The 21,474-nt window shown below is 37.2% G+C and overlaps 1 protein-coding gene across 2 annotated transcripts in view; it reads right to left on the bottom strand.

The window, feature by feature from the left end:
- CHD9 (chromodomain helicase DNA binding protein 9) overlaps positions 1 to 21,474 on the bottom strand; it is an 89,473-nt gene that overhangs the window by 16,658 nt on the left and 51,341 nt on the right. For both annotated transcript variants that reach the window (XM_054170172.1, XM_054170173.1), the window contains 20 exons: positions 20,358 to 20,426; positions 20,213 to 20,268; positions 19,050 to 19,167; positions 18,437 to 18,523; positions 16,939 to 17,076; positions 14,703 to 14,824; positions 13,559 to 13,802; positions 12,323 to 12,499; positions 11,388 to 11,531; positions 10,168 to 10,423; positions 9,112 to 9,322; positions 7,758 to 7,953; positions 6,835 to 7,002; positions 6,109 to 6,288; positions 4,465 to 4,575; positions 3,732 to 3,928; positions 2,807 to 3,006; positions 2,181 to 2,340; positions 1,197 to 1,286; positions 257 to 360 (listed from right to left, as the gene is read on the bottom strand). In XM_054170172.1, the coding sequence (XP_054026147.1) occupies positions 257 to 360; positions 1,197 to 1,286; positions 2,181 to 2,340; positions 2,807 to 3,006; positions 3,732 to 3,928; positions 4,465 to 4,575; positions 6,109 to 6,288; positions 6,835 to 7,002; positions 7,758 to 7,953; positions 9,112 to 9,322; positions 10,168 to 10,423; positions 11,388 to 11,531; positions 12,323 to 12,499; positions 13,559 to 13,802; positions 14,703 to 14,824; positions 16,939 to 17,076; positions 18,437 to 18,523; positions 19,050 to 19,167; positions 20,213 to 20,268; positions 20,358 to 20,426 (3,028 nt within the window). The remainder of the gene's footprint in view (positions 1 to 256; positions 361 to 1,196; positions 1,287 to 2,180; positions 2,341 to 2,806; positions 3,007 to 3,731; positions 3,929 to 4,464; positions 4,576 to 6,108; positions 6,289 to 6,834; positions 7,003 to 7,757; positions 7,954 to 9,111; positions 9,323 to 10,167; positions 10,424 to 11,387; positions 11,532 to 12,322; positions 12,500 to 13,558; positions 13,803 to 14,702; positions 14,825 to 16,938; positions 17,077 to 18,436; positions 18,524 to 19,049; positions 19,168 to 20,212; positions 20,269 to 20,357; positions 20,427 to 21,474) is intronic.

Raw genomic sequence — 21,474 nt, 5'->3', positions numbered from 1 at the left:
ACTGCCCTTGGCACAGCTTGAGACTGTGTCCTCATGTTCTGGTTGCCTGGGAGAAGAGACCAATCCCCACCTGGCTACAACCTCCCTTCAGGTAGCTGTAGACAGGTCTGAGCCACCTCTTCTCCAGGCTAAGCAACCCCAGCTCCCTCAGCCTCTCTTCATAGGGCTTGTGTTCCAAAGCCCTCCCCAGCTTTGTTGCCCTTCTCTGAACACATTCCAGCAACTCAAACACAGAAATAGTTGTCCTATTACTCACCATGTTTAAAAACTCCAATTAGAAGGGATTTATCTGCATCCACATCCCACCACTCAGCAGGAACTTCAGAGTGATCTGGCTCAGGGACCCAAACATCAATTTCACTGAGGAGAATCACCAACAGCACACCAACATCAGCAATATTCTCTTTGCACATTTGTGAGATTTTTAAACTCTCTTCAAGCACGCAGAACATTCCATATCCAAACTAGTTCACAGATTACTTAGAAAGCTGTAAAGAGTCTTATGATTGAAATGTTGAACTTTTTAGTACACTTCCTTATTTAATAGCAAGTAACAGTTAAAGTGGATGGTTAAACTGCTAAGTATCCTGTATTTGACAAGACCAGTAACAGGGAAACAATAAGATAGCAGACCTGGCACACCATATTCTTCCTCTCTCGAGTAAACTCTGCCAACTCCTAGCAGTTTGTGCTTGCAAAACTTAGTAAACCAAAGGTCATCAGCTTTTGTGCTTAACAGCACAAGAGGGACCCTCCTTCCACAAAAGTTTAAACCAGCTTTCTCAACCATTTAAAACTTCGTATTCACCATTGTAGTAGTAAGTTCAAAAATGTCCATGCTGCAATTCTTCCATTAAAATACAAATTAATGGAATAAGCAGCATATAACCAAAATAGTGCATAAAAAAGGCAGGGAAACCCCTGTAATTAGAATGTAAAGTATTGAATTCTATCTTTCACTCACATTTTTAATCTATTTTACTTAAATACTAGACTCAAAAACATGAATCAGGACTTCTTCATACCAAGTCAATATAAAGTCCTTAGTAAGCAGAGTAAATAAAACCATTCTCCAAGCCTAAAGGTAAAAAAATATTCAGTTTTAACATTTCTTATTTAGGTCTAAGAAGTTTCCTCAATTTCATTAGATAGTTTACATTCAAAATAAACAAGCAAAAAAGCTCTCTATAGTTCACCTGGCATCAATTCCATTAAACACCTTTTGGAATTCATTCCCAATGACTTCTTGTTTTAAGTAATACAGCATTCTTACTCGAAGCAAGACCCTAAAGAAAGAGAAGAAGAAACACAAACGTTAGCACTCTACGACCTTTCAGAAGCTGTGGGTGGGTTTCTTTTGTCTTTTGTAATATCACAAAGCTTTCAAGTAATTTTCCTAAAAAGTACCTCCTTCAGTTTTAAGAACAGGAAACCTCCAATTCAGGTCACCTAACACTTCTTACTATCATCTCTTTTACAAATAACTTCATGGCAAAATTTCTTTCAAATCCTAAACACAAATCAGGGCCAGCACAACACTTCTTACTTGCTTCCTACTACTATTTCCCTTTCCCTACCTAAGATAGAATTGAGTTGGCTGACAACAAGCACCCTTCACAACACATTTTCATTCCTTCTCACTTAGAATTTGGTACATAACCCCAAACCCTTCTCCATGCTTCATCTCAATTCTTGACAACAGGTGCAGAAAGGTTTTAAGCCAACTATGACAAGTTTTGTCACAGAAAAAATATTTATCCAAAGCAGTATCATTTAGGGCTATAAATGAGATTTCAACAAGCTAGTACTACCAGATAATCAGCTAAGATTTAGGGGTAACAACTTCAGCGCTGTCCATTTCTTTGCTGAGCACTCCCAAAAACTCTTTAGTCCTCTGGCTGCTATAAGGCTCCCTAAAAATGTTAACAAGATCGATCTCTCTCTCTTCCTCTATATAGACACATAGTTTCTTAAAAAATTAGAAAATTATTTTAAATGTAAAGGACTTTATTTGCCTCCTCATACATTGCAATCTCTTCATTCCAATCAAGCTAACACCCCTAAAACTCATTCCTTTGGAGTGCCACCACTATTTTACTTTAAAGTCTTGTAAGACGACAAAGAATTAGAACAAACCTTTCCATAAACACTGAAAGACTCACGCTTGGGATACTGCTTACTTGTTGCAATGGTGTTTTATGTGCTTTTTGTAGCCTTCATCTTGCAGCAGATGTTCTGGATTGTATTTTCTAAGCCACTCTGCTTTGTGTATATCAAAGGTGCTAGCCTGGGTCTTCACTTTTTTCCCTTTTCTTCCTCTAGGCACAGGGGCTGATAAGCCTATATAATTTAAAATATAACACAGTAACAGCAACAGGTCAGTATAGGTCCCCATTATACTTATAGCTCCTATATCCTATGCCAGTACTGTAACCTGCAATGCAGAATTAATACTAGCTTCATAGCCTCTGGATGTGAATCTGTTTTGTCTCTCAGAGCATCTCTAGAGTACATTTCACCAGCGCAAGACACAGTAGCAGAGGGAGAAAGAAAGGAGAATACACTGTTAGGAAATGTCTCTTGTTATGAAATGGAGTAGGTTCCTACAAACTGAAATGAAAACTTACACAGAGAATACCAATTCACTTGGGTAAGCTGCAAATATAAAACATAGCAGAAATGACATTTCTCCCCAATTCCATTTCTATCAGTAGGACACATTCAGAGAAATTTTCTTCTGTTTTTATCCCAGTATCCCAAGCACACATCAGAAGCTACTCAACTGCAGAAACACTTAAGTCCTTACCAAGGTGATTCTGTAACTCTCGTGTTTGCCCGTCTTCTGTTGGGGTAATGAGATCCCATATGAAACTTTTTATTTTCTCATCTCCCCTGTAGTGAACAAGGCAATAGGCTAACAGAGCTCGGCAAATGATCTCCACATCCTGTTCGTTCAGCTGTCTCTTGAAGCGACCATGGGACAAAATCTCCCTCCATCGACCCCACCTAGTCCAAAGTGAAACAAATGTCAGCAATCACAAGTAGCCTGCAGATCTGTTCCAAAAAGAAATTTCTCTATAATTTGGCTTTCTACTTTTTCCCCCCCATCAGCTGAAGTTAGAGTGGAAATATGAAAGTAACACTTGCAATGAAACTCCACCTGTTTTAAACAAAACCTGCCTGTTTACCAAAAAAACATGGTTAATTGTTCTAGGCTTCTAAGACAGGAAACTGAGGGGAACTCATACTGATAAATAAACATGGTCATGTATCTTATATGATGGGTACTTCCTAACCAACATAACTGATTTAAGTACACTTAAAGTAACTAGTTAGATGTTTCAGTTCCTATTTGTACCTCATGGAAGTGCAAGATCTTTTGGAATTGTGAACACCAGCCACACCTATCAAGCCTTTATTTCAGATACATATTTTTACAGGGTTCTGAGCCTGTCTGCAGCTCTTACTGTAATGACTTCTAGAGAGTACTGTACATGTCCCAATATCCTTTGAAGAAGGGTTTTCACCCCTCTCAGATGTTCCTTCCATTACTGTCAGATTTATGCAGGGCACATGATAAATTCACATAAATTCAGATTCTACATAAATTCTACATATAAACAGCAGGCTATGAGCCAGATAGCTGAAGTTTATTCCATAAAAGCTATTTAATACATGGATAAACAGTATTTTGCTGTCTTTCCTAGAATAAAGAAGAGTGTGTACAATACCCGTAGACCAGCAAGTTTTTTTCCACCCGAAAGCACTCTGTCCTTCCATATCCATTGGAACGGTCACAGGGCCTGCGGAGTTTGGGTTTTTCGTCGCCCTCACTCTCCACTTCAGACAACTCAGCCAGCTCATCTTTTGTAGCACTAAAGGGCCGTGTTTGTTTCCTAATTCTTGGAGTATCAATAACCAGGCTGTTCTGCAAAATTTCAAACAGACCTTATCAGAGAAACGGTTGATGTTTTTCCTGAGTACATGGTTTCAGTCTAGAAATAGCTTTTATCTCATGCCATTAAACAGGAGTTTTGTAAAGACATCATAGTAAACACCCAGAAAGCAAGTAAAACATTTTGTGATACTTAAGGCAACAAAACCCATGTTTTGTATCATGATGCAAGTACACTAGTTACAAACAACACTGACTATCTCAACTGAGCAGAACACACAGACTACACTGAGTAAAGAAAGGCACTGAAGCCTTCCAGTATTATAAAATTACACACTTTAAACCATCTCCAGGCCTTAGAGAAAAAACCAAGAGCCCCAAATGGGCACAATATGGAAGCCAGTTAAAGGTATCAACTGCCTTATTACCCACACAAAAACTAACCAGCACCAAAACAAGGAGAAAAGTCTGATCTGTTGAAACATTAACCAAAAAAGCACCAGAAATCCTACAGTTGCCAGTTCAGAATTCAACAGCAAAAATACACATTACAAAAGAGAAGTACTTACTCTACCACTGATAGCATCTATATCTATTTCTGCTTTTTTGGCCCATTTTTGCCAGAAGTTGGGATCGTCTAGTGAAATATCAGTCCTGTTTCCAGATGCAACAAAACTAGCCTGTAATAAATAAAACAAAACCTTACCAACATCATACATTAGAAGTCTGCAGAGTTTGAATGCCTCAGTGCTGTGAAGACCTTATTTCATCAAATACCTCCCAAGCAGCTGTTAAGACTTCAGAAGTCTCTTACAGTGAAAAAAAGCAACTCAACAGTTCTCCTCCCCCTTAATTTTTTTTTTTTAAACACCAGATCCATAATGTATCAGAAAAAAAATAAAAATCTAATGAACTTTTATGCACCATCAGGAGAGAAGAACATTAAGCAGCAAGATTCTTCTGCTCCTAAGCCTGAATCTAAATTACTTGAATAGAAGAATACAGAATCTTCTGAAGAGGCTTATCAGCATTTGGGGATTTCATCTCAAGCAAAAAGTACTCGCTTGAGGGAAATTTCAAAGGAGTGTTTAAACTACCAAAAATCAAAGCCTGAGAGCATGGAATAATCTTAATTTCAGAAGGCGTTTAAAGAACACTGATACATTGCTTTGGGGAAAAGAGGAGATACATATGAAGATGTCTAACTGTTCTGATAAAAAGATGGTGATGATGTTGATTTTCTTCAGAAGTCCATTTCTTATTTAAGCTACAATCAGCAAGACCTTAAACAGATGTATAAATAGAACTTATAAATGTATTTTTATTATATTTAAAATATTTATATTAGAAAGTTTTTTTAATGTGCATTTTTTCGTTTGTCACAACTGCATTTGTGAAGTACCCACATTCCAAGCTCAGTTATACTGCTTGATGATAATGATTAATTTATTGATGTATTTCTTTAAATTGAATTTGTATTTGTTCAGATGTATATGTGCACATGCTTTGAAAATCAAGGAGTCCAAATTTACCTTTAGTTCTGCTCATCCAGTTTTACAGTGTAGGTTTTTAAATGCTACGGTGTTACTCTTTTTTTTTTCCTCTTGCCCAATGTGTCAGTCTGATTTTACTCCAGACTGTTACTCCCAAGACCTCACATTCTCAGCCCACCACCTACTATTTTAGAAGCTTTATTTTGATTTTCAAATTCTTACAAAAAAAAAAAAAGGTTTAAACTATATGCCACGTGCAGGCTTTTTAAAATAAGCCTGATAATTTTTCATCTTATTAATTATCATCCTTATATAAACTTCCCCTTACTCTTAATGTATCTGAACAAAAATGCATCTATAAACAAAAGTGGTTTAACATATTCTTAATATCGTACAGTCCATTTCACCTCACAAAAGTCCTACTCTTTTCAAAAGCAGCACACACTTGTTACTCATTTTTGCTCAAGCTTGCTTTCCCATCTGGCATTTACACAATGGGCACAGATCTGATTTTGCTATGTGCACATATTAACATAAACACATAGATATAAGAATCCAAAACTTTTACCTAACATACACACACATTAAACACAATAAAAAACCCCAAACACCTAAACACCAACCAGACAAACTGACAGCACAACAAAACCCAAACAAATCACAAGGTTTATAGTATTCAACATTTACAACTCTGCTGTCAGACAATTTGCAGCTTGGTACCTTGGCAAATGTGGAGCCCCTTCCTTCTGATTCAATGGTGATAGTTTTAGTACGGCGCTGCAAAATCTGGTCAATGTCTTCCTCACAGAATTTAGAGCCTTCATCTTCTTCATCCATAATGGCACCATATGCACCCCTCCGAAGTAAGTCTTCTATTTCTTTTTTGGAGAGTTGTTGGATCTAAGCAAATAAAATAGCTTTCAGCTAAGAAAACACCCAATCTTTTATATTTCTCTTTCCCTTTCCAATGTTTGTGCAACCTGTAACTTATATACATAGACTCTAAACTACTAAATCTAAGAGAAAAGTCTTGTTGACAGTTGAAAGCATCTTTTACTTGGTCACAGTATATGCTTTTACAAGTACCTATCTTACATGTTTGGCTATTCTCAACACTCTGATGAACATGAGTTCAAGAAAAATCTGCCTGCTAATATGAGGTGTAAATCTTACCTTCACACCTTATATTAGTATGAGAAGCTACAATGAAACAGAAGGAAGCTTTTCTCCTTGTTTTCACTTTGACATTACGTACTTTGGATCTTAAGAAACAAGACATAATGAGAGATTTATCAAAGTAACTGACTACACCTAAAATCCTATCAACTTCCTTGTTATTCTGCATTAGAAATAATCTCAACAGCAACAACAGCACAATGTAGCTTCTGTAATTTAAAATAGTTCCCACGATTAAAGAAAGTTATTTCAAGGAATCTGTCTACATACACCACCGACACTGTTTTCTCTTCCACTCATACTCTGCAAGACAGCCTTATCCAGTCCCAGTTTCAGACTTGCTCTGTCAAACATCTCTCTTTCATAGGAGTTACGTGTTATCAGTCTGTAGACTTTCACTGCTTTGTTCTGACCAATCCTGTGGCAACGGGCTTGAGCCTTTTAAGGAAGGGAGAATGACAGTAAGAAATGAGACTTATCTGGGAGTAAGATCCAACTCTTAAGAAATAGTTTCTGCTGTAGCACAAGATTACAAATAACAAGATGAGCTCAAAAGAAAGTCAATTCACATTTCAGTAAATGGAAGCTATCACACACTTTCCACACTGTAAACAGTTTTCTAAAAACAGTGCAGTAAGTAAAAGGTTGGTGAATAACCTCTGCTGAAAGCTACTTCTCTTGGAATAACACTAGATAAAAAAACATGCTAATCTGGTAAGTTGTCCAAACTCCAAACAAGTGTTGACTTGTGACTTAAGAACACATTTAATATAAGCCTCCTCTTCCTAGATTTGATCAATTCACTGTTTCTTCATACATATTATGACTTTTCTATAGATTATGTTTTAGCTGAATAGCTCTATTTCCATAAACTGTATTAGTCACTATAAGCACAATATAACCCCTGGTTTTATGGTGCCATCAAAATCTTAAGGGTTTCATCAACTCACAGACTTAGTTTACCTGCATTGCGCTTTTAAAGAGTAATCAGTTTGAAATATAAAGTTAGAACCCTGTCAAACCCAGATGACCTCTCCTAATAGAAAGCATTCATTAGAAAAAACAATAAACATATGCCTTAAAAGAACTTGGGACATCTTAAAGTTATGTATGTTCATAACAGAAAGTAACCACATTTAAATCAACCAACTTTTGACTTCTTACACCTCACTACTATGCTGAAAGGGATTTACCTGCAGATCATTTTGAGGATTCCAGTCAGAATCAAAAATTATACATGTATCTGCTGCAGTCAAATTAATGCCCAAACCACCAGCTCTGGTGCACAGAAGGAAGACAAAGCGATCAGAATCAGGTTTGCTGAACCGGTCAATTGCAGCTTGTCGAAGATTCCCTCGTACTCGCCCATCGATTCGTTCGTATAAGTACCTGCAAATTGCCACAGACATACACGTTGTTCATAATTGAAAGGAGGATAAGGACAGATCTCCTGCTTGCAGATTTATTCTTTATAGTGAATACACGTGACAAACTAACTTTTAGTAGTAGTAGGTAACATAACCAGCAACCATGACAGAACTCTCCTATCGGTAGTACTAACGTGCATCAGCCTGTCCAAACACCAAATGTTCAGACAAGCTCTTCTGATCTTGGTCCATTGAAAAAGGTACAAGGAGACACACATCACTATGGTGCTTAGTTGCATTAAAACACATCATAACCTGAAGCCCCATACAGACACTTAGAAGTTTTTTTTACATGCTGTTATGCTTGGATCCCTGCATAGGGTCCCAAAACCGGGACTGTGTATTTTTATATTAGATACCAAATTGTCTGAACATGTCAGGGGTAATCAGGCAGTCAGCAGAAAGCATTACTTGACGAGTTATTATTGAACAATTCTGTGAAGGTTAAGAGAAATACAACAAAAATGACATGACAGGATAGCTAACAGTTTTTATCAAGGCATTAATGAATCCAGGGCCTCCTAAACTAAACCCACCAAGTTTTAAAGCTTGACATAAAACTGGCATTTCTGTTACCTTTGAAAAATCACAAAGACTCCCATGAAACTTCTGAAATTGAGTGAAATGCTTGAAAGGTGAGCAAGTAGTTCTGTATGTTTCAAATGGAGTAAGATGCTGAATGTGTACCTACTGGTTAAAACGCCACACAGCCATTTTTCTTCTAATCAGCTATAGAACGGCACAGCAAATAATCCACAGGCACTTTGGCAGGCAGCCACATCCTACAGCCATGAATTCTACCAAGTCTAAGGATGCGTGCGCTCTAACATTTCTAATCAAGCAGTAGCATATAGCAAGTTTCAACCTCTGTGAGCTTCAGAAGATTGTACCTGTAGATACGATGCACTAGTCTAGATGTTACATCATTACAGAAAAAGGAATGTTTTCCATACTGAATTGTAAGTACTGCTATGATGTTAAAATTACTTTAAAATAACACGTGAACTGTTGAGTTAAAAACCCCAACGCCAATCTTTGCTATGCTGTAACCATTAATCCTGTACTAATGTTCAAAGACATGCCCACTGAGAACAATACACTACAGGAGACAGTATCTTACCTTTTGTGTATAAGGTAATCCTCCAAAATATCAAGGCAACGCACCATTTGAGAGAAGATAAGGACCTTGTGGCCTCCTGCTTTCATTTTTGGAAGAAGTTTGTCAATAAGGACCAATTTACCAGCAGACTGGATCATTGCTTGCAGATGGAAGTCAGGAGCAGTTGGGTTATATGTTTCTTTAAACTCTCCCAGGATTTTCTCCTCAGCACCTGTCAGACAACAAATTTATGTATTTACATAAATATGTCTATATACATACATGACTAAGTAACCAGAAATCAGTGCCTGTACTCGAAATACCACCCATTAGGCACCGCTGGAGACAGAATAAAGTTCTGGATGGATCTTAAGTCTAGGAAAGACATTTGTTTTTATGATCTTTGAAAGCAAGTCTTCAGTTTTTAAGCAGAACACAACAGAAAAACCACCTTGGAGGTCAATGTGCCCCCAAACAGCAAAATAAAAACAAGTTGCACTTTCCGGTGGTGTAAAAAAATAGTAACAATCTCAAGTCCCTTTGTCTGTGATATTTTAAATGGGACATGAGTCTTAAAACTGGTATTTTAAAGAAATAGTCTAAAAGTCTACGGTGATTGAAATCATAGCAAAAACTGGGAGCTTCAAGTGTAATTTCCTACAAGCAGGAAAAACATCGAAGTCAGTTGTACAGCAGAGAAACACAATGAAGATTGACACAGACCAGATCACTCGCAGGAACTATTAGCTGGAAAAATCAACTCTAGAAATCCTTCTTCATGCTGCTTTCAAAGAGGTGTAACATTTCCATGAGATAATTACTTCTACACGTTGTGTGAAATTCAACAATAGGAGTTCACTTTTCAGGACTGTAATAGGCAACTGCCTCACAACTTTGCCATGTATCTACCAACAAAACATTTCCAGCTAATCCAATTCTTTGAAAGTCTGATGAAAACATGAAATAACTACAACAAAATCTCTTACATACTTTAAATAAAAGCAAAAAACCAAACAAAACCCCCAAAGAAACCCCAAAGTCAAAGCCTCAAAGAATCTGTCTTTATAATGTATTTACCTTTGATGAGGTAAGGGTGGTTACAGCACTTTCTCAGTTCCATCATGGTGTTAACCAGATTGGGTACATTTGCTTGCCCTGCTCCTTTGGATAAAAAAGCAAAATTTTTCTCCAAAATAGCTCGATAATATTTTTTCTGAATATTAGTTAATTCTACTTCAATTATAGTTTCCTCCTTAGGAGCCAGCTTTTTTTCCACATCTTCCTTTAATCTCCTGAGCATCATGGGTTTCAGGATTGCTTGTAGTTTCTGAACCTAAATGAAACAATAGTTATATGGAACATGAAAAAGTAATATTGTCATTACAAATTTTTGTCCTCCATATCACTATTTTTTGTCATTATTTCTATACAATATTTTCCAGATATAACCTTATTTCTAACCCTGAATTACTGAAATGGTTTAAATCCAAACAGAACGGGTCAAACTGAACCAGCAGGTTAACCTGTTTTCCCAACACAGAAATGAAGGGAAAAGTAGCATACAAAAACTCTGGACTGAGACAAAGAAAGTTTTTCTGAGCAAAATGAGAAAAACATGCATAACTCCCTTATCCTATTCACAGAAAAAGCACAGTGCAAATCAGTAGCAAGCAGAAGCAAGCAAGGAAGCCGAAAGCCCACGCCACAAAACTACTCCCCCATCCCTCCTTGTCCCATCGCCATCCCACCAGAAAAAGACAACAGCCAAGAAGCCGGAACACAGAAGCAGCGACTGGAATAGAAAGCCTCCCATGTTACAATCTGAACTTCAAGCCCCATAATACTTTGCTCCAGCCAGTACTTTCATTTTTGAAGCTAGCATGACTACAGCATGGTATGTACAACAGGAGCAGATTCAACTCGATGCATGACAATCACTAAAGAATTTTTTTACCAAAACAAGAACGTATTTTAGCACTTCTCTGCAAAGACTGCTTACAAAGGCAGAAAACTATTCTTATTTTTCTATTTATTGGCCAAAATGACAAAAAAATACCCCAAACCCATGAATGCCAAACTAACGACATAAATTAACATAAAATATCATACTTCACTAATTTTTGCTTCCCACAGAGTTTAGAGAAATTGCACGACAAAAAGAACTCATTGGTGGTATGTGGGGAGTGAAGGGGAGAGGGAGAAGCAAGGAAGGTTACTACCCAAACCAAAAGTTTTCCCTTCAGGCAAGTCACTCCTACACACTGAAGATCAGAGCGAACTTATTCAATATGCAATACCTGTTCCTCTGTTTTAAGGTCTCCAAATTCTTGCATGAATGTAGATTCAGCAGGGAAACGCAATGGTTCCAGAAAATGAAGCAGACTAAATAATTCTTCTACTGTGTTCTGCAGTGGGGTACCCGTTAACAACACTTTATGCTCCTATAAAATGAAACAAAACTCACATGGCCTTATGTGCATACATTTGCAGTAGCTTTTGTGTTAAGTCTGAGCACCATAACCTTGACTGTGTCATTAAGTACACAGGTAACTCCAATAAACAGATCTATGAAAGAAAAACAGTATTTTCTACTTCCATTAAATTGTCTTCCTACATCTGTAAGGAAGAAATGATTGAACACTTCAACATTTGCTGTAATACTCACACATGTATAGTCCACTCTCTCTCTATAGTGTGGAAAATCACACAGTAAGCATGTATCAGACACCAAGTAAGATCACTTCTGTAAACATGTAGCAGCAAGTGTATCAAAACAATAAGGATACGAAAACACACTGAAATCTAGCCATGGTGCAGCTTGCAGTAATGCACTGAAAGCCTGAAGATACATTGCAGCACTGGACAAGGATTCTGATTTACACTATATTTATTGCTTACTTTTATGTTAAATTACATGTTTGAAACACTTTCTAAAACATGAATTTCTGCATCAAGAATGCTTATCTAGAAAAAAAAATTAAATAATCATAATCAAGCTATCAAAAAGTATAATCAGAAACAGATTCTCCTTCCAGTTAGAACTTGCCACACTTTGTTTAATTAAAACATACTTGCATCAGCTATCAAAAATACATACCTAGACTATCAGGAATAGGTACCTTTTGAGAAAGACTGCTGGAGAGGTCTTTCATGGCAGGTAGAACAAATTATTGATTTACTATCATCCTGTACTTAACTAGAATCAATTCCCCAAAGTGAAATAGTTACTCACAAGGTTCATTAATTTCAGGCCTTCCAAGAGTTTGCAATTTTTGTTCTTCAGTCTGTGAGCTTCATCAATAATAACGCATCGCCATTCAATTGCATTTAACTCTGGACACCCACCAAGAATCATTTCAAAAGTTGTGATAATGGCTTGGAATCTGTAGGTACCTCGAATGATGCGTCCCTAGAGATCCATCAACAGAAAACATTTCTTACATTATCTTGAATCTACTCAAGTTAAAGATTTTGTTGCTGGAATTTTATCAAGAGCCTGACATGAGATTTTTACACTGTAAATGGTTTTGGCATTCTATGCACATTTATTACATCTCTATGATTCTGTAATTAATACTAATGAGTAATTACCCACAGCCACAAATCCAATATTGTCTAACCAACAGTAAAGATTTAACCACTTGGAAATGACAGATATAACCACCTAACAAAACTGCTTCAGAAGGTGCATGTACGTTAATACAATATTTTTAACCCTGGGAAAATCTGAAAGAGTAGCTGACAGGAAAAACCCTACAGTCAATCGGGGCAAATGTATGATGGTAAAACATTTAGCACTCTTACAGGAAGTTATAAGAGTATCACCTTGGAACTAAATGAACACCTTTTATCCAGCTTAGTCTCCTCCACTGGTCTGACAGTATTTTAAAAGCAGTATACAATAACTCACTAGAGAAATGAGAGATCATTCTAATATTTGCCACTACCTGAAGGTTTCAACCTTTTGTAGAACTACTGTAACAGTTAAAAAAATTATTTAAGCAGACCATGTATGAAAGGACAAAAAATAGATTTCAAGGCTCTTTCATGTTATTAAGTGGGAAACATTGCAGACAGAAAAACAAACTATATGCAAAGCTACGGAAGTGAACAGCTACATAAAGGTAAGAGAGCTTAATTGGCTGCGCTTTTGTTCTCAATGCTCTTCAAATTCAGGACCCTACTGCAGCCATCTGTGTATACTTGAATCTTCACACAAGTATCCATGTCACTGCTGTATTCAATTGCAAAATTCTTCAGCACACTGCAGCATCTATCTTGCTGCAAACCACTTTCACTCAGTAGGTATATGCTTAGTATTCAATAGGTAAAATGCTTAAAACACATCATGGCACGTAAAATTACTTTCCCTAAGACATATGCACAGATAATGTACAGTATGCTTTTCATTACTAGCATCTGAAACAGGTTTTGGGTTGGTTATTGCATACAAGAGATATTACAATACCTGGGAGTCCCTGAAGTACATTTCATACTGCTGAATCATCTGCCTGCTGATCATGCTTCCATGATACACTACAACATTAAGGTCAGTCCATGTGCGAAATTCTCTTTCCCAGTTGGTTATAGTGGAAAGTGGAGCTATGATCAGAAAAGGCCCTCTTATACCAGCCAGGAGGATTTCATAGAGGAATGTAATTGATTGAATGGTTTTGCCAAGACCCATTTCATCTGCTAAAATGCAATTTCGTCTGAAAGTAAAATGTATTTATTAGCATCAAAGAAAGTACAGACACTAAAGCTGGTACTTGAATGGACCATTTATAAAAGGAAAGTTCAGATAAACCGGTTTAAAACAACAGTCAAAAATGAGATCCCCAAAAGACACTTGCAAATGTTCTCCATGTACGCTGAAGGAATGAACTTGGTACACAAAAGCAGCTTTCAATCATGTTTAGCATGACCAAAACCTAAGAACTGAATGTTCCATGAGGTTCTCCTAGGAAAATATGCCAAAAACACATTCTTTTGGGACTACATCTGCCCTATTTAAAGGAATTCTAATTAATCAGATTTCCTACATACACACTCAACTTGATGAAACTGACAGAAATTAATGACAGATGAGAAGTATCCCAGCTATGCTCCCATAACAGGAGTGCATCACTGACAAATAGTCATGACCAGAAATCACACTCAGATACAGAGAAAAATACATCACTTGAAAAAAAAGACCTTAAAAGCGATTATATCCCCATTAATACATCCTAGGTTAGTTTTTGTTTACTAATGCTATGTACACATATATTCTTTCTACAAATAATTTTGAAAACTCTGAGTGTTTCCCAATTGTTCCAAAAATTCTAAGAGCTTATACTTTACCAGAAGTTGGGTTTTTTGATTGATTTCCTCATTGATTTCCCCAATTCGTTTTCAGTTAGTTTTATTCCTTTAAAACTTGGAGATTTTTTTTTATACATGTTTATAAAAACATATTTATACTCTCAAGGAAGAGAAATTTGGGCTTTTTCCCAGTTACACTATTTTAGCTATAAGCAGAGAAGCGTAGTTAAAATTGTTTTTATCCCCAGTAACAGCAATTCATTCCATGTGGTTTAAAATTTACATTAAAAAACATTCCATGCATATACCTATTGTACCAGTTGAACAGAAGCCAGTTAAGTCCTTCCAGTTGATATTCCCTGAGCTGATTGCCATTTTTATATTCCCTGGACTGTTCTATCTTCTTCCAGGAGTTTGGAGGTGGTCGGTCCTTTAAGGGAAAGATTAATACTTATACAATTTGGTAGATGCTTCATTTTTCCAAAACATTTCAATCCACTATTTCCTTATTTGCTTACTAAGCACTAGTCCGCAGAAACCTGAGAATTGTGTTTATTACTCCATATAAATAGAGATTCTTTACATTAAAACTATATTATAATAATATCAAGCAACTTAATTGCTAAAACTAAGCACACCTATATCTTGGCACTGGTAATGTGAAACACTAAATTAATTTATACAAGAAACTTTGTAGTTTCTCTTTGGAAGGTCTATGATCAGCTGTCCCACAACCAGAGCCATCTGACTAGTTGAGACCATCAAAATCTCCCAAGTCTGAGTAATTCTAGATATTGATAGTATGCCTTTCTGAAGCCATCTGAACCATTTATACGGAGTTACTGCAATCTTGGCCCTTTTCTTTGAGCCATCAGCAGTGACCAGGAAGCAGTGCTGAGTCTCACAGTTACCTAGCTCATGAAGCCAATACCAGGGCTGCAAATAAAAAAACCCAACCCAACAAAACAGATGTGAGTGGTTTAGTTTCCTGAATTGCTTCCACCAAGCCATCAGGTGAAACACAAGATCAGCACAAGCAGGATAATGCTACAAAGGACATGACCAACCAGACCATAACAGCATCAAGGTGGATCATCTTCATGTCCCTAGCAAGCTAAAAGAAAGCCAAGGGCTGCCTATACAAATATACAACCCCCTGCCTAGCTCCCAAGCCTGGAGCCTCAAAAGGATGACCACTATCTTAGCAGGCAACTCAGCAGAGAAATCATGAAGTTTTTCACTGATGTGAAGTACGATTCCAGCAGAAAACAGTCTCTTTGGAAAGCTTCTGCATCCCAATGTGAACAAACTCACACATTCAAGCAAAATATTTTTAGTAAGAGATTTTCTGATCAGCTGCACTTCCTCCCCCCTCTTTCTCAGTATTTATAAAAGCTTGCATTCACTCTAGACTCATGTGGCCTTATCTGGCAGCTCTGAATTTTAGATTTGAATTTTCTATCTCTCAGTTGCCAACGTCAGCATCACCTGACACCAGGTCTCTGAGCAGCAGTAGCTGTCCCTCCCCAGCAGCTGTGGCTTCCTCCCCTCACCCACACACAACCATCTGTCCACTCCCCCACACCCGGGGCCACCATGCTCCCGCGCGCAGGGCTGCCGTCAGCAAATACTTTCCTGTACTTGCTGGGGCCTGAAACAGAAAAATACTTGTTGCTAATGCTAAGACGACTGTCAGTTGTACAGCTGTGCTTTAATAAACTTTTTCTGTCATAGCCAAATAAGGTAATGGAGAGGTACATAAACCTTTCTTCCCCTAAGTCAAAAATGCAGGTTAAAAAAAAAATCAAAAAGCTAAGAAAAAAGATAGAAAAAATAAATCTACTATGAAGACATTAATCATGACTATTGTCATTACCTATAGCTAGAAAAACCACTAAAATAAAACCCAAAGCCTGCAAACCAGAACATTGTGCACATTCAGTTATGCAAAATAAGTCAAGTTAGAATCAGTCTTGTACCACATCACGCAGGCCACATCTTACGCTGACAGCGACATACAGGACTTCAAATAGAATATTTTGTTTTCTCCTTCTCTCAGACATAAGATTGGTACTTACTACACATATTTTTCTTCCTTTCAGCTAGCCCTTTATGATGAGAAGAAAAATAAAAGCAGGAAGTAATTATGGCATCTCTTTGACAGAACTCATTTGCCAATTTCCTTCAGCGTTGAAGCAAGACTTAACTCTGCTCTCCACAGAAGGATGTTTATGCTTTTATTATCCTTTCTCCTCTTCATGGTGTTTAGATCCTGTGCTGGCCAGTATCAATGTGTGGTTCAGAAAGGCCAGAAAGTTCTAGCACTTCCTGTTTTTCCCTGAACATTTTCTTTTATTTGTTAAGAGTAGCAACATTGATATTTAACCAATACCTGCCTGAAAATATTATTCTTCTTGCACAACAAGGCACAGAGATCCTTTACACAGAATGTCAATAATCCTCATGTATTCATATGAAAGTTTCAAGTTAGGAAAACCAAATCCATTTTACCAAGATAGACAAGTAAATTAGATATAATTTTACCAATCTCCTTGAGTCAGGCCTGGAAGCTTGCAATTGTTCAAATTCTTCTATTTTTGCTTGATCTACATCTTCTTTCAGCTCCCACGTACTGTCTTCATATGGCAACGAACACCATTTTACTAAATAGTAAATAACAGGCTGCAGAAGAAAATTCTGAATGTTATCAGCTTTTAATTTAGTATACAGACTGTTAATACGCCTTACTATTTGCCTAGCTAGCTTACATGAGAGATGGAAACAAATGCACATTTCTGTTACTTTGTAAAAGGTTCTGTCTGGAGTCTTGTTATGGACCTACTTATCTTTGGCTTCTTACACTCTGCCACTTGTTGTAGACCCCTGGAGTACATCTCAATCCTATTTAGCCACGAGTATATCTTGATGTTAGGAAAAAAGGATCGATACATTTGTGGTGAATGTGGAAATGTTGGGGCTCTGGGGGAGAAACTACCTAACAGAGGTGCTACACAGAATACTTCCTCCACTCTCCGAATCAGGCTACCAAAGTCTAAACCAAAGGGCCTAAAGCAGATCTTTTCAACACAATAGAAAGCTTTACAGATCTGCTGGGTGACATAAATAAAAGTTTAGAACAAGTCTCAGAGGCGGCACAGAAGCAGACTGTTTTGATTCAGTAAATGATTATTTAACAAACATACTAAAAAAAATAAAAATCCTGTTTCAACAAATTGGGGTAAAAAACTTAACACCACAATACTTTCTAAAAGTAAAACAATAACAAATTTGCTGCATTCATTCAAAAGAAATGTTAACTCTCAGCCATGCTTTAGTGAGATTAATGCAGAAATCACTAGGTAGAACTCTGCACACTTTGCTATCCAAAAGACCAGAATAAGTATCATGGCTATTCCAATAGTCTCAATCTACACCTTTGCCTGTCCTTGTTCTCTGCTTGCTTCAGGCCTTTTCTGAACTTGGGCAACTTATTTGTTTTATTTGCTTTTCTGTTTTGCTTTTTTAATTTTCCAATCTTGTGGCTGAGTTTTGTAACAGCTTGCCAGAAGAGGTACTCGAAGTGAAAAAGTTTTGATAAATACAGTTGGAAAGGTCCACTGACTGACAGCTATCAAAACACTTCTCAATCACTGCTTGCTTAAAGTCTAGGGACAGAGTTGGAGAGGAGGAGCGAACCACCACTGCAATGACTCAGTGCAGTCACACTTTGTCACTACAAGAGAGACAACAGTATATGGATCACCCTTTTGTCAGAACTCACAAGGCAATCGAACCTCACTATGTCAGTAACTACCTTAGCTTGGTCTGCTATGACCTATTAATGCTGTTAAAAATAAACCATTGAAATCTGATTTCTATTTCAATATACACCGGTAGCATAGGAAATGACAAGATTGTAGTGTGTCACAAAAAAATGTTACTGAAGCTTAAGGTCATTAAAGTTTCACTCTGACATATGTTAAAATCACAATCTTCAAACACTATTTGGAAATGCATCATCCTAACTTCGAGATGTATTTACCTCACCAGTGTCCTTATCTTCACAAAGAGATACTTCTAATACCCGGTCTACTTCCACATAGTCAGGATTAAAAGGTTCTTCTTCCATCTGCAATGCAAGATTAATAAAATCAGCAGAGAAGCAAAGAACTCCTGTATATGCTAATACTTGGTCTCATCATACACAAAATGAATTTAGCAGTTGGAAACTACAGAAGCTTTTGCATACAACTTAAAATTCCAACCCCCTCCTCCTCCTTCTTTTGGCAACTGCCAGTGAAGAGAAATCTGACATTAGAATAGAAAATGGGAGTCATTTAGGGATGAAGTGCTGTCTTGGGAAAAGTCCTAGAGTAGAGAAACTAGCCATACTAACATAATTTTTCCCTTCTTACCACTTTTAGGTAGTTACTCAATCCCAATTTTAAACCATGTAAGTCAAGTTAGCTCACTGACCCCAGAAGACTTTCTCTTAAAATGACTTTAAGCTACCAACCCCCTGAAACCAAAAACCCAACCACAATGGCTGATATTTTACTGTTTTTACAGCTGTTGTATTTAAAAGCAACCTATCAATTACAATTTTACAAGGAAAAAAAAAAGGCAGCTTATTTAATTGTGTATTTCATACTCACATCTGCAAAAAAGTGAGCTCTTTGTGCTTGCCTTAGTTTGAACCGTTTTATTTTCTGCTGGATTCTTTTATCCTTTAAAAGCTGTTGTTCTGTGGCCCACTCACAGTGGAGATAAGAGCTGAAATTATACAGTTGAAATTAACATATTAGTGAAAGCAAAAGCTTACTATCTTTTTCTAATACACAGTTAATATATTTTATAAACCAGAATTTCACTTAAAGAGCATCAGAACGCATCCAGACATATAAACTATTTAATACATGGAATCTATCTTTCATGTACTTGATGCGAGCACCTCTTCACAGGAACTGCAGAGCTGAGCCCATTAAAAGATCAATGAGGAGAATCAGAGCCCAAGGCAAAAAAATAATAAAATCACATCATCAGATTGGGTTGGGAGAGAAGCACGAAGCAGCAGTCAAAGGAAGAAGGATACTTGAGCACCAGCACCTACACCATCTCACTGCACCCCACCTGAGCCTTTCTGCAGTTACATGGGTTTGACAGAAGTACGTATTATTTCTTCCTCACACTCCCCCATCACTTTTTAAGCTTTCAAAAGATATGTTAGAAACAAAGAAGAGCTATTGCTGGCTGCTATTCATTCTCACATTGAGAGATGGACTTCACCCTTTCAGAAAACAAGAGCTAAACAGTCTCCAGAAAGATGTCAACCTGGAGTCTCAGGAAAAAAAAAAAAATGCAAAACACCCATTTGAACTTACTTAAAAGAATCTAACAAAATTTCTCACGTATGTGAAACTAAAAATATGCTTAAAGTTTTCAGCACCAAGAGCTGAGTAGTGACAGGAATACAGGAAATTTAAAATAGAAAAACACAGAAAAAAGAATTTCAATTTGATTCCTTTTTTTATTTCCTGCTTCTGATGCAAAATAATTTCTATTACTAGAAGTCTTTTTCTTTTTAAACAGTTCAAACCAACTCCTACAACAACCTCTCCTAAGAGTATGGCACTGTAAATCTAATCTAGGTTCACAAGATAGCTCTGATGTAAATTAATGAAATTAAAAATAGCTTCAGCCATGTAGGCCTTGCTGACAAAATCTGGTTATGAGTAATCAAACAATACAAAACTACGGCACAAAACATGGCACTTAGTTTCAGCCAACACCTCCAATGCAACGATTTTTTAATACTTACTAGTTCTTGTATTTTACAAAGAACTCTTCTGTTTCTACTGTCATCCCAGCAGATATCTAGGAAAGGAAAATTCAGGGGAAATGTAAAATGACAGATACAAACCTCTTTTCCAAATAAACAACTTCATCCCATGACAATCACTTACTTCTTTTTTTATTACCCTGGAGGATAAGATTTTGTCCACAATTGCTGCATCTTCTTCGCTTGGATTTTCCTATAAAAGCAGGAAAACAACCTAGTAAATGCCACCTCTTCAAACTGATCAGGCATAAAACTTTCAAACACAAGTGGCTTGTTAAAAGATGACACACTTGACCTCTACCTGTAGCATTCTTTTTAACAGTCTGGGATTGGCACTTAAAATCCAAGTCTGTATTTAAAGAGAAATACAAGCTGAAATACAGTAAGTCTGGCACTTCCAAAGAACATCAAGAGCAATGCTCACCTGCCAAACACACTAACAGTGCAAACAATGGTGATGCTGACACCTTCTAGGCACACACTCACTTTGAATGCCCTACTGAGATGAATTGATGCAATGGATACCCAGAGTTTCATTATACAGATATGGAGAAATAAGAACTCTTGTAGACTTGTTTAAAAAAAAGTTAATAAACCATAACCAATATATGACAAACTCCATAGATTAACTCTCAGCTTAGATAACACACATGCTGTGGAATCAGGCAGATGAGATTGTGCCTGAGAATTCCAGCAGGGCTTATGAGTGACATGGACATGGGATGACTTAGTTCTGCCAAGACTGAAGCAGTGGCTCCAGAGATAAGAAGCCAAACTTCAAAATCTGATGCCAATAAAAAGTCACCTTTCCTCTTGTCTAATTTGTTCCAAATATTACTGTTTTCTTCCATTACATCCTATCACTCCTTCAAACATCTGCAGGAACATTTATTTCCTGCCACACCCAGGATGGCTCAACAGTAAGCTTGAGGTCCAGAGCTGGTACAAGTAAAAGTGAAGTGTAAATCTGAAGCGGGGAAAAGAGGGACGAGTACCCTTTGTAACAGTCTTGGTAAGCACAGATCCCCACAGCCTCAATTCTATACTTCTGAGAGTCGTGATAATACCAGCATACAGCTGTCTTGTACACCTACACAGCATAACACATTCTTTGTGATACATCCATCCATTACTTGTATCCTTATCTTCAATTAAGTCAATGAATACTTACAACAGAAAAAAACCCCAACAATCACCAAGCAGTAATAAGCCATTCCTTCCAGTTTTCAAGATCCCAGCAA

This window comes from Dryobates pubescens, chromosome 19 (assembly GCF_014839835.1).
Source record: "Dryobates pubescens isolate bDryPub1 chromosome 19, bDryPub1.pri, whole genome shotgun sequence".
Classification (NCBI taxonomy): Eukaryota; Metazoa; Chordata; class Aves; order Piciformes; family Picidae; genus Dryobates; species Dryobates pubescens.
This window is presented reverse-complemented; position numbering and strand designations above follow the sequence as displayed.